A 14,422-nucleotide genomic window follows, 5' to 3' on the forward strand; every position below is an offset into this window, starting at 1 on the left:
ACAACCAGCATCTATTTCAACCAAGAATGTAGTCTTTGCTCAAAGCCCTATGTCAAAGGAGGCTCAAAGTGAAAAAGGTTTTGATACAAAAGTGATTATAATGACCACTCGTTCCTACTTGCCTTACAACAAGCAAGTTTGTGAAACCCTATTTCTCGACTTGTTATGGTTTGTGATCCAATGCTATTTTTTTTATAGAGATATATTGTTTAATTTTGTCAATACTAGAATGAAAAGCTTTAAATTTCTTTATTTTCTTCATTTGCAAATTAATTACATGTTACAACTATGATTATAACTAGAAAAGGCAACTGCGCGATGCCGTGGGAATTGGATTTGTTAGTTGTTAACAATTTTTTATGTAGTGCTTAGTTGTTAAACAATTCTTTTTGTAATTCTGATAAAAAATGCAATAGATCATAGTTACATAAGTTTGAGAAATACAATTTTAGATTATAGCTTAAGCAGATTATGGCCGATTCATAAACAAAGTCTCTATAGTACAAGTTTTAATAAGCTGCTTGAACAGATTACACATTTGCGAGAACTACAATTACAAAAATATGATTAATGAAACTCTTCCATTTTTAATATTAAAAAAAAAAAAAAAACCAACTTTAGGTATCATTTGTAGAAATTTACAAATATAAAACAGAATTGTTCTCCTATAAAAAAATATAATATAAAAAAAAACTGAAAAGATATGGCAAAATTGAAAAAAAAAAAAAAAGACAGATTGTAATTTTAGTTAAAAGTTGGGGGCAAAACCGTCATTCAACTGTTACATGAACAGTAAAGAATAGTGATAAACAGTGGATCTGCTAGGAGGCAGAAGGGAGGAAGATAGAGGAAAAAAAGGACAGTGGCAGAGTCGTAAAAAAATTCAAATGAGGGCAAAATTCTCTTTTTCTCACGAATGAACTGTCATTAATGGCAGCTTCGTATTTTTCTATAAATGAAAGGGCAAAATCAACTGTTCACTGTGCTTAGCACAGTGTAACAGTGCATTCATGCTTTATATATGTATAATTTTTAGGATCAAAAGTTAAAAAATTATCTGATCAATAAAGTGACCTAATGAAGAGTACGATGACCCACCCGATAAAGCTTTCTTGCTCTTTTCACTCGTCTCTTTTACCGTATTCCTTATATCACTATCCTGCTCCATCACTTGCCTTATCCCCTTCTCTATGACTTGTGCACTCAAAACCACTCGACCATCTTTCCAAATTCCAATAGTTCATGTCAACTTCCACGGCCAATCCCAATTCCCTCACCAGCCCAAAGGCATTCAACTGTTGTTCTGCATACATTGGCCACGTGGCAATTGGTACACCATACCATAGACTCTCAAGCGTAGAGTTCCATCCACAATGGGACACAAACCCTCTGATCGAAGGGTGGGCCAAGATATCAATTTACGGGGCCCAACCTATAATTTTTCAGATCCCAGCCGTTCGATCAAGAAATCCTTCAGGCAAGACTGCCTTGGCATCTCCGTAATCACCTGGGAAAGCTATCTTACCCTTTGGTGGGGGCTGACGTAGGGACCACAAGAACCGATATCCACTCTACTCCAACGCACACGCTATCTCTTTCACCTGATCCTCAGCAAAACTTCCCATGCTCCCGAAGCACAGGAACACTACAGATAAGGGAGGCTGATCCTCAAGCCACTCCAAGATATTAGACTTTGGTTGGTCATCATCATTTTTCACGTTCAGTAAGGGCCCCACCGGGTACGCTGGCGAGATTTTACCATCGGAAAGAGATTGCAAAGCATGCGATTCCAACTCCAAGAACGTGTTTACCAAAATACCCTTGGTTTCTCTAAACCTTCTTGCATGATTGAGGAATGCATTGGCACCCTCCTTGTCTAGAAGAGCACCAGTCAAAACTCCATGAGGCAGCGGATTGATAAAACTCGGCAGAGACAGATCGGCTACTGACTCCAAGAACTCAGAAACGTCCTTGTTTTCCTCATCACAAATGGCTTGGAGGTGTAGCAAGAACCCAAGAGACGTTGCTTTGGACGTGAAGAAGACGTAAGTAGGAACCCCAAATTCATTGGCCAGGTCGATCATGGTGGTGCAGAACATGTCAATGACAAACCCGGCAAGTCGGGGCTTGGACTCTGACCGAGACTCGGTGAGCTGGGTGACCACGTCTGTAACGTTTAGTTTCTGATTTTCGACAAATATTTTGAAGAAGGCGTCGGGTCCCATTCCTTGTGTGTCTATGTCCAGCTTTGGGAGGCTGATGAACTTGATGCGCTGTGAGATTGATGAGTAGTCGTCTTCTTGAGTACCTTGGGGGTTGGAGTCGTCAAAGGGAAACTTCATCATGAGAATTGTGATGAAAATTTGGTCATCTCGAGCAACGAGGAGCTTTGCAATCTCGACGGTTGATACGAGGTGGCCAACACCTGGGGCAGGGATGAAGACCAACTCTCTAGGTTCCTTCATTTTGGTAAGGGAGTGAATATGTTTTTTTTTTTTTTATTGAAAAGATGGAGTGAATATAGTGCTAGATAAAGGATATATAAATATTGTAACCCAAGCAAGCATGCTTAGTTGATTGAGACCGTCAGTCTTTTACGTATGACTAATGATTCTTGGAATTCTTTATTAGTAGCTCTCAAATTCAAGTGAGGTCACGGCTCTGCTGGCATTGGAAAGGAACAGTCTCAATGTCTCTAGTTTTTATTATATAAAAGTTCTCGCGAGTTGAACATGACTGGAAAGACTTGGAGACCAAGGAAAAGGACTATATCAAAACAAACTTATCTGTAGGGAACTGATGAGGAAAGCAATGTTGGATAAACAATAAATTATAAACATTCTTATCAAAAAGAAAAAATAAACTACTATTTCATATGGATTACTACAACATACCATGAAGATGAAGTTTGATGTTGACCAAGCTAATGGTTGAAGAGCTGAACAAACAACGATGCACATGATTTCTGTCATCATGACTCACGACTATTAATTAAGGGCACGATATAATTTAATTCAAGAATTAATCAGCAAATTATTCTTACTCTATATCAAGTTTGAGGTTTTTGTTAACTAAGAGTTGAGACTGTCCATCTGAAGGTGAGACTAAGGATGGGGCAATGTCTAGGACAGGCCTGGTTATTATAAAATTATCGGTGATCTTCACTCCATTTCCCGCGGGTCTCCCCTAATAGTCTCCATCTCCATTGGGAATGTATTAGGTTCTCACTCATCCTGATCAGACTTCAATGAATGAAAGGATATTCATATTATCTCTTTTCCACAACATGATAGTTAGCAAGTGCCAAAACGAAATAATAGGGTGTGAAACCTGTTTTTTTTTTTTTAATCATGTGAAACATTAGTTACTAATAGTTGTAGAGGAAGAAAAAAGAAAATAGCAGCAGCAACTATATATTACCATAAATCAAATTTAAGACGAGTGATCAGAATATGCTAGCTGCTGTCACCAATTCCAGATACAAATAGGAGATTTTTGTCTATATTTCTCGAGTTGTTGCCAGGTTTATGTGAGATCATACCTATTGCATAGCAATAGATATGAACTAGCTATTATATGCTATATGCATCAGTTAATGTAAATGAGCTATTTTGAATTCAAATGTAAATACATTAACCAATATATATCAACTTTTTAAGTAATCGAATTAAGTGTATATATTAGAATATCTGTTAAAGAATTTTAAATTCAAATGTGCGGTTATCCACACAAATCTATTAGGAAGTTATTTTGACAATTCCTTGATGGAAGGAACTGCCATGTAACTGCTGTGTTCAACAGCTTTATAAATGAAGTGAAATTTGTATTTGATCCCTGCTAGAACATAAAAATGCTCTCATTGAGTTTGTCCCATCAAGCAATAAAGAGAGGTACGGTCTGTATCTAGGAGAAGATCAAATAGATAACGGCAGCAGATCACCAATGGATAATGGCATCAATCCACCAAGTTATTTTTATGATTTAATTTCATAACAATTATCTAACATTTGAGATAGTATACTTGAGTTATAAGTTTATGTTTCATATTGAATCTAACAATTGGTATCAGAGCAACTATGCTCAGATTTCGATCGATGTTTATTGTAATGAAAATTCATATATATCCTGGGACTGGATGATGATATGTTGTTGTTCATATAAATAAATCTGCATATCAATTAAATACAAAGCGATAATAAATTTTACTGCTGTTATTTATATAAACTGAGTATTGTTTTTATTGAATTATATATTGATTATTTGTTATATGTATACGCTGCATATTTCATGTAGATTCATATTGCTGCCAAAGTAGCCATGATTACACTGATATATGCAATAGGCTAAATGAAATTTTCTTTTGAATGTGTTCTGCATATGTATTCAATGCTATCAAAATAGTTGTAATGTATATCTATGAACATACATTCATAGAAGAAAATATGAAGAAAACTTGAAAGTTTAAATTACAATCTAACTTCCGAAGTGGTCGTTGGATATCAAGATTAGACTTTCTGGTTTAACATATGTATGATAATGAACATTCATAAATATATCATTAGAGACAAGTGTATCACAAATGATACCAGCATCTTGAACATGATATATGTTTATTTATTTATCTATATGTGATTCATTTGAAATGTTTATTCTATATGAATTAACATTTGGGATATGCATATAATTCTAGTATATATATAATCAAATTGGAATATATGTTGAATGACTGATTTAGATTAATTTCATTCCAGCCATGCATTTTCTAATGAGCATTAATCAAATTAACACAATGGAGAAAATGACAAGCTTGATTCAAAATCAATAAGTTCATATTTTATTGGTTATTAGAGAAGTCAAAAGGATTCAAATTTTACTGCTGTTCAAGAATCAACAGGATTTTTGAGACACATAGAGCAACCATCTATTATGAAATGTATGATCAGAATGAAGATGTGAATGTGAGGACTAGTATTGTTCAAATGTATAACAACATGGAAGATTGATTCATTTTTCCAGAATTTATGCCACCTGAAACACGGATGATTAGTGAATCACTCATACTAGCAGCACAAGGTGAAGCATTCATACCAGCAGCACAAGTTGAAAATCAATCTCAAGCAGTCAATTTTGGAAATCAAAATGATGCAAATGATGACAATCATAACAATGAAGATGCAGAAATTCCAGCAGCAGATCGAAGCACATGAAGTCTTAAGGAGATCAGAAAGATCAAGAAAATTTACAATATCCAGTGATTATCATCTATATTTGACTGCAATTGAGTTTGATTTGGGGGAAGAAAATGATCCTGTTACATTGAAAGAAGCTGTGTAATCTAATAATAGGCACAAATGTAAGTTAGCAATGGAAGATGAACTTCAAAGCATGTCACAGAATGGAGCTTGGACATTAGTAGATAAAACTAAGGTTTTAAATATTGGTATCTTCATATCTATCGGTACTTTGAAAAAAGAAGATATCGGAAATATCGGGGATAGAGGAGAAAAAATATTGTTTTTGAAAAAAGTCAATTTATTAGAAATTTAGAATTACATATAAATACATATGAACGTCAACTTCATCTACATCCAAAAAGAGACTCTAGGGGGTTGAAAAGTTGCTCGCTGGTCTACGAAAATGCAATAATCAGACCAAGATATATGAGCCATATAGTGCGAATTGTAGTGATGAACATGATAGTTATAGATCTCTTTAGAGTTGCCGACTGTTTCCCCTATAAGGGGATAATAAGAATGAACCCAACTGGATGATTGATAATATATTTCTCCATATTAATTATATCCATAACCATCATAACCAAATTGATTGTTGCCTTCATAAGATTCATTTGAGATCTCACTGCGCTCTGTGCCTAAACTGATAGAGTCAAAACTTAAGACAATTGAAGAAACATCAGATGGGGTACTTTGATCATCAGTTGCACCTCTAGTCCTCCTCCCATATCGAATCTTCTCTTAAGCACCATGACCAGCTGTTCTCACTCCGTGGTCTTCATCTTGGGTGGTATGATCAAAATTTCATTCACAGCTAAATTGGTTTAATCCTCAATCCATAGAACATTGTCCATATCTATATCTTTCACCTCCACCACCTGTTCCGCTACCACCCTCTCCACCATCATTAGAACTATCTGGAGTTGCTGTACCACTCCACGCATCATCACTATCTGAATTATCTTCTAGGTTTTTAACAACTTCTTCAGATAAGACTCTATTTACATTGATTCCAACATTAGTTGCAGTTTCTACAACTTGTGGAAGATGTCTTCCAGCTTCATCATCGAGGTGTGTAGGCATAATCCAATCATGAAGTGGATCAATGCCATAATCAAGCGGCTCGCTTGCAACATGAAGTAGATCTATAGAGTTGTTTTCATTGACCACGTTATTCTTTGCCTGTCTATCTCACAGCCGCAGCTTCATGTTGTAGTAGCAGTATACAAGATTTTCCATTATTCAACATACAGAGTTACAAACATAGTCATAGAGACACAGACTACACAGTACCAAATCTCTCTTCACACAGATTTACATTTAAAGAATTACTTCTCACCCAAAATTGCCTTGAGGATATTTCTCCTCACCTAGATTAGCCTTGAGGGGATTTTTTTTTCCTCACCTAGATTCACCTTGAGGGGATTTTCTACTCACCAAGATTCACCTTAAGGGGATTTCTCCTCACTCAAATTTGCCTTGAGGAGATCTCTCTTCACACAATTTTCATTTAGAGAATTACTGAGTTTTTTTTTTAATTTTTATATCAAATTTTACAAATATTTCTTCACTTTATCGGGGATATATCGCAAATATCTAATATATCGGGGATATTTGACGATGTTGGGGAAATTTCGCAGAAATGGTAAAAGATAAGATATTAACCCCCCAAGATATATCGGTCAGTCGAAAAAAGGAGATATCGGGGGATATATCAGAAATATCACAGAGATATAAAACCTTGGATAAAACTGCTGATTTGAAACCAGTTGGCTGTAAATTCAAGATTGAAAGATACAAAGGTAGGCTTGTGGCAAAAGGATACAATCAGAAGGAGGGTATAGATTACAATGAGACTTTTTCACCAGTCTCAACTAAATATGCCTTCAGAGTTATAATGGCTTTTATTGCAGATTACAATCTAGAATTGCATCAGATGGATGTTAAGACCGCATTTTTAAATGGAGGCCTGCAAGAAAATATCTACATGCTTCAACCAGAAAGGTTTATTGAGGATGAAAAGAAAATCTGCAAACTCAACAAGTTCATCTATGGACTCAAGTAGGCATCCAGACAATGGTACTTAAAATTTGCTGCTGTGATTTCAGATTTTGACTTTGAAGAAAATAAAATAGATGAGTGTATGTACTACAACGTTAGTGGGAGTCATTTCATATTTCTAATTTTATATGTGGATGATATCTAATTAGCCAGTAGCAATATTGGTTTGCTGAAAGACACAGATGAATTTTTGATGAAGAACTTTGACATGAATGATATGGGGGAAGCTCACTATGTACTTGGAATATAAATCAGCATAAACAGAAATCAAAGCATGCTAGGATTATCACAAAAGAATTACATAGATAAGATGCTGCTGAGATTTTGGTCTATAAAAATGTGGATCAGGAAATACTCCTGTTTCTAAAGGTGATAAGCTGCACAAAGGGCAATGTCCTCAAAATGTTCTAGAGAGAAAAACCATGGAGAATGTACCTTATGCTAGATTGGTTGGAAGTCTCATGTATGCACAGGTTTGTACCAGGCCAGATATAAGTTTTGTTGTCAATATGTTGTCCAGATATATATCAATCAAATGCTGGACATGAACATTGGGTTGCTGGAAAGAAAGTTTTGAGATATTTGAAATCTACCAGAGATCACATGCTGGTATACAAAAGGATTGAAGATCAAGAATTGAAAGTGGAATGTTATACAGATGCTTCATACAAACAGGACTTGGATGACTTGAAATCAACATCTGGATATATTTTCATGTTTGCTGGTGGAGCCATTTCCTGGAAGACTAATAAGCAATCATTAACTGCTACTTCAACCTTTCAAACAGAATACATTGCAATATATGAAGCTAATGCACATGCCTTGTGGTTAAGAAATTTTATTTCAAGAATGACAGTTGTGGATTCAATTGAAAGGCCATTGACCATTTACTGTGACAATGCAGTTGCTGTGTTCTTTTCAATGAACAACAAAATGACTTCTGGATCTAGAAACATTGATGTTAAGTATTTCTTTGTGCGAGAAAGTGTGAGGGACAATGAAGTAGAGGTGACCAAGATAGGTACAAAAGAGCAACTTGCAGATCCATTGACCAAAGCATTGCCGAATTCTGTGTTCATGAAACATGTGGAAAAAAATGGGAGTTTTAGGCAGTATCGACGGTTATTACTAAGTTACTAGTATCTATTGAAACTATTTAGTAATGCATTGTTATTAATCATCTCAGTCATTATCAAGTTCATTCATACAATTTTGAATGAAATTGTTTTATTCAAATATAGCACTGCATAATTTAGCGTGTATATACATTCAGATGTTGCTGATTTCACATAAGCAAATATGCAATTTGAATAACTCCATCAGGATCACCAATGCTTGTGAAAGTCGATTACTACATAACAAGCATGATCACGCTTGAGGTAATCCATGTAATTTTGATTACTACGATGTGATTATAAAAGACTGATAACTTGCTAATTTGTCATTCTCTTATATGATCTAGCTTAGTAAATCTTAATTGACAGGGTTTTGTAAAACAGATAGTATTTTTGAATTCAAGTGCACAATAAAGAAATAGGTTATTTACATGGTATACATCATATAATATCTAGTTCAGTGGGAGATTGTGAGATCATACCTATTGCATAGCAATAGATATGAACTAGCTATTATATGCTGTATGTTGTATGTATCAGTTAATGTAAATGAGCCATTTTAAATTCAAAAGTAAATACATTAACTAATATATATAAACTTTTTAAGTAATTGAATTAAGTTTATATATTGGAATATCTGTTAAAGAATTTCAAATTCAAATGTGTGATTATCCAGACAAATCTATTAGGAAGTTATTTTGACAGTTCCTTGATGGAAGGAACTGCCATGTAACTGCTGTGTTCAACAGCTTTATAAATAGAGTGGAATTTGTATTTGATCCCAACTAGAACATAAAAACGCTCTCATTGAGTTTGTCCCATCAAGCAATAAAGAGAGATACGGTGTGTATCTAGGAGAAGATCAAATAGATAACGGCAGCAGATCACTAATGGATAATGGCAGCAATCCACCAAGTTATTTTTATGATTTTATTTCATAACATTGATCTAACATTTGAGATAGTATACTTGAGTTATAAGTTTATGTTTCATATTGAATCTAACAGTTTATTCTTATTGAGGTTGGAAATCCATCTGGACTAACCCCAATGAGCCGCACTATTGTCATTCTTATCTAGAGCGAGTCGTTTTGAAAGTAAACAACAATCTCTCCAAGGAAAAAAAAATAGAATTTAGGTTTTTTTAAGGACGGCTCTTTGTTGCCTTTATTTTTTATTCTTCGAGGAAAGTTACCACCATCATCTACAAGCACCTTATCAATATCCAAAGTTAGGCAAGAAGATCTAAATAAAACAAATGACAAGATTATCAAAGATGTATTCTTATAGACTCGATGAAGACATTAGACATGTACAAACCTAAGATAGAAATTTATAATACAGTAATATTAATGATAAGAAAATATGTTTATACCAAGTCGGTGCAAAAATTTTCTACTGAATAAATTATGTTGTATTATTTCATTTATTCAACTCTAAATTCATCAACAGTCATAGTAAGCAAACTTGTTCAACAAATCTACCTAGTATGTCTGAACACTTTCAACACCCCACATATATGAACATGAATTTTAAATCTGATCAATAAAATGTCCCAAGGAAGAGTATGACGACCCACCATCCATGCATCAAAGCTTTCTTGCCATTATCACTCATTTCTTTCACTCTCTTTCTTATATCACGGTCAAGTTTTGTTCATCACCTTTCTTATTCCTCTCTCTATCTCCTTCGCGCTCAGAAGAACTGCACTATCGCTCCTGTAGCTCGTATCAATTTCCATCGCCAATTCCAATTCCTTCACCAGCTGAAACGCGTTAAGTTATTGCTCCGCGTACAATGGCCACGTGGCAACCGGCACACCATGCCAAAGACTCTCAAGCGTGGAATTCCACCCACAGTGGGATACAAATCCTCCAACAGATGGATAAGCCAAGACGGCAACTTGCGGGCCCCAACCTATGACCATTCCAATCCCAATTGTTCAATCGAGGAACCCTTTGGGCATGACTCCTGTGTGGTTAGCGTAGTCACTTGGAAAAGCAATTCTTCTTGTGGGTGGAGGCAGGCGTAAGGACCACAAGAACCTATGGCCCGCATGCTCCAGGGCGTGGGCGATCTCTTTCACCTGGTCCTTGCGCACCAAAGCTTCCCATGCTTCCAAAGCACAAGAACACTACAGACAATAGAGGCTGATCATCTAGCCATTTCAAGATATCATACTTCCGCTTGGCCTCATCGGAATCCACACGACTTTCATTAGTGTTAAGGTTAAGTAAGGGTCCTACCGGATATACGGGAGGGATCTCGGCATCAGATGAAAGCGCATGAAGGGCATGCGATTCTAGGTCTCGCTGAGTCTTGGACTTGCAGAGTTTTGTGATGGCATCTTTAACATGGGGTTTCTGACTTTCAACGAATTACCGATCAAGCTATTGCGGACACTGCCTTCCGTATGGTCCATATTGACATGTGGGAGGTTTATGAACTTGATACGCTGTGATATGGGAGAAGAAGAGTCTTCAAATAACTCAACATAAGCATCAGTGCCTTTGGAAATAGCCGAAAACTTCATGATGAGGACAGTGATCAAGAGTTGGTTGTCAAGAGACAGGAGGAACTTTGCAACCTCAAGTGGAAACTAGGTGGCCTATACCGGAGGATGGGATGAACACGAGCCCTGCAGGCTAGGTTTCTCCATTTTTGGAAGATTGAGATTCTTCTGAGCTAACTAACATGTTTCAGGACTAGGTACTTAAATGTATGATTATCTTTCTTGGGAAACAATGTATGAGTGATGTCATTGCTTTGCTCACTTGCTAAAGTCTATTTCTAAGTGACTTATGTCATTGAACACAATAAATTAACTCATCTGTCATAAGTAAAATGAAGTTTCGTAAGTCATTGTTTTAAAATCGAGGTTGAAAGATTGCAGACAATGCTATTTAACTTCACATGATTTGACTTATCTTTGTTGAAGATATGTTTATTTTAGAAAATAATCAGTTTCATTCATTGTTATATCATGGCTAGTTTTGATTAGTCTCCTCGTATTTTTGAGTCTATATTGATAAAAATTAATGTCCAAGTATATTGATAAATACCCCTACGGCTATATTGGTATGTAAGAGAACAAATGCTAAACATATGGTCCTGACATCAATATAGATCTAATTACTTTGGTTTTGTGAGATGCGTCTAAAAATGGAATCCTATTAGTTTCAGTTTCTAGCTAGACGCATCCACTTGACAAAAATAAAAGCTGAACGAATAATCAATAAAGTGCAAGACAATTTCTCCATGTCAAAAGGAAAAGAACAAGCTATATATTTATTTCACTAAGCTAATTCTATGTAAGATAAAATCAAAAACAGTACAACATGCAGTTTCTCCAAACGGAAAAGAACTATATAGTCATTTCACCATGCTCCTATATAAGGAAATAACATAAGAATCAAACACTCTCAAAGTCATGCATGATGGCCATATGGTATGACACACTGAATGGAGTTTATCATCATAGACAATATCAAAGATTTCCCCCAAATGCGGTCATAAACTTTAAATTTGATCAATGAAGTGTCCCAACGCAGCATATGAGGACCCCCCATCCATCAAAGCTTTCTTGCTACTATCACTCATCTGTTTCACCCTCTTCCTTACATCACTATCAAGCTCCATTAGCTCCTTTATTCCACCCTCAATCTTCTCTGCAGTCACAACAACTGGACCTTCCTTCCTATAACTCATATCAATTTCCACGGCTATCCCTAGTTCCGTAACTAGCTGAAATGCATTTGCTTGTTGCTCGGCATACAAGGGCCACGTGGCAATCGGCACTCCAAACCACAAGCTCTCCAGAGTGGAATTCCACCCACAGTGAGAGACGAAACCTCCGACTGCCGGGTGGGCTAATATGGCAACTTGTGGCGCCCACCCTATAACTTTTCCGACCCCAGCCGTTCGATCAAGAAACCCTTCAGGTAACACCCCGGTGTGATCGGCATAGTCGCTGGGCATTCCAATCTGTCCCTTTGGTGGAGGCTGACGTAGGGACCACAAGAACCGAAACCCTGCATGCTCCAATCCGCGGGCAATCTCTTTCACCTGGTCTTCACTGAAGCTTCCCATACTCCCGAAGCACAGAAACACTACAGACGACGGAGGCTGATCATCGAGCCATTTCAAGATATCAGACTTTTGCTTCGACTGCTTCGAATCCACTTGGTCATTGTTGTCATCGTTCTTCACGTTTAGTATGGGTCCCGCCGGATACACCGGAGGGATCTTACCATCCGAACTGAGAGAAAGAAGGGCATGCGACTCCAGTTCTGTGAATGTATTTATCAAAATACCCTTGACATCTCTAAACCTTTTGGCCAAGTTGAGGAACCTGTTGCCGGTCTCCTTTTCGAAAAGGATACTAGGTAAGATTCTAGCAGCTGGCAAGGGGTTGGAGTAACTCGGGACCACCAAATCAGCAGTTGAGTCCTTGAATTCAATGCAGTCCTTGTTGTGATCATCACGAAGTGCTTGAAGGTGGAACAAGAGCCCAAGCATGGAGGCGGGGGATGTGAAAAACATGTAGGTAGGAACCCCTAATTCGTTGGCTACGTCGATCATAGAGGTACAAAACATGTCGATGACAAACCCGGCGAGTCGATTCTTGGTCTCGGACTCGATGAGTTTGGCGACAACATCTTTAACGTTGGTTTGCTGATTGTCAATGAAGTTCAAGAAGTTGATGGTGCTATTACCTTGTGTCTCAATATTCTGCTGTGGGAGGTTGATGAACTTGATCCGATGTGATATGGAAGAGTCCGCGAAGGACTCAACGTAGGCATCGGTGCCGTCTGTGCTGAACGGGAACTTTATGATGAGGATGGTGATGAAGAGTTGATCATCTCGAGACAGGAGGAGCTTTGCGACCTCCACCGTAGCCACGAGGTGGCCAATGCCTGGGGATGGGATGAACACTAGCTCTGCCGATTGCTTCATTTAGGAGATTGAGATGCAAATAGTTCTCAGAAGAAGGTCTAAATTGTCTGGAAGGTATTGCAATGAAAAGCTCAGCTAACAGAGACATGTATTTATAAGCACGTGCATGCATGTGGTTGGCTGGTGCTTTAGATATCAGTCAAACTTCTTGGTTTTTTTTTGTTACAACCAGTCAAACTTCTTTATTTGTGTTCCAAGATTTAGGTGATGTCATGCCTTTGCTGTCATTGGCCAAATGCTGTTTCTCAGTGTCTGAACCTTTCAATTTCGAATTGAATTGAAAAATCTTGTACGGGGACCATAAAGACTTGGAAACCAAGTCAAAATCATGCAGTTTATGCGAAACTTCATGAAAGACACATAGCTTGTTATATGAAAATAAACCAATCCCGAGCTTAGTTGGTAGAGAGGGAATTACATCCTACTTAATTGGGATATCAAATATCTAGTTTTTTTTTTAAAAAAAAAATCTTCAAATCTCGGCCAGATTTAGGGAAAAAAAAATTACCTTATTACAAAATTGAGACCTTGTAAATGTGTTTATGTATAAAGGTTTTGGTCTTTGTAATTAAAATAATTATTCTATACCGAATTACCACGTGGCATTGCTATGTGATGGTCCGAGCCATATAAGTCAAATACATTAACCAGGACCATCACGTGACCATGGTCTAGGGCCATAATTTTTCTTGTAATTAATCCTTATCAATAATTAATTTCAATTTTGATCCACACATTACTTTATCATAATGTAAAAGTAGGTTTATCACACGTAAAAACCTCTCAGTCACACATCATTCTCATTATCTAATAGACTAATATAAATTATCCACGTGTATAATTTGAAAATTTGCCACATATGCAGGGACTTGTGAGAATGAGGAGTGTTTAATCGTGCATTAGAAATATTTGTTTATAAGAGTTAAACTCTATGATCATTACCAATTAGTTTTAGTAGTAACTAAGCTTTAGTTTATAATTTATTAATTTATTAATTAGGTGGGAGATATTTAGGTTATTTTTCCACTTACGAAAGAGGGATGTGGAAGCCAAGCAC

General features: G+C 36.7%; 1 protein-coding gene and 2 pseudogenes across 1 annotated transcript; all 3 read right to left on the reverse strand.

The window, feature by feature from the left end:
* Positions 1–888: 888 nt before the first annotated feature.
* LOC112193482 lies at positions 889–2,572 on the reverse strand (annotated as a pseudogene).
* A 7,233-nt stretch (positions 2,573–9,805) lies between these two features.
* On the reverse strand, positions 9,806–11,854 carry LOC112165068 (annotated as a pseudogene).
* LOC112193447 (putative UDP-glucose flavonoid 3-O-glucosyltransferase 3) lies at positions 11,669–13,437 on the reverse strand. The gene has a single exon (XM_024333596.2). The coding sequence runs from the start codon at positions 13,363–13,365 to the stop codon at positions 11,929–11,931; it is 1,437 nt and encodes a 478-aa protein (XP_024189364.1). The 5' UTR covers positions 13,366–13,437; the 3' UTR covers positions 11,669–11,928.
* Positions 13,438–14,422: the final 985 nt, after the last annotated feature.

Source organism: Rosa chinensis, chromosome 1, assembly GCF_002994745.2.
Source record: "Rosa chinensis cultivar Old Blush chromosome 1, RchiOBHm-V2, whole genome shotgun sequence".
NCBI lineage: Eukaryota > Viridiplantae > Streptophyta > Magnoliopsida > Rosales > Rosaceae > Rosa > Rosa chinensis.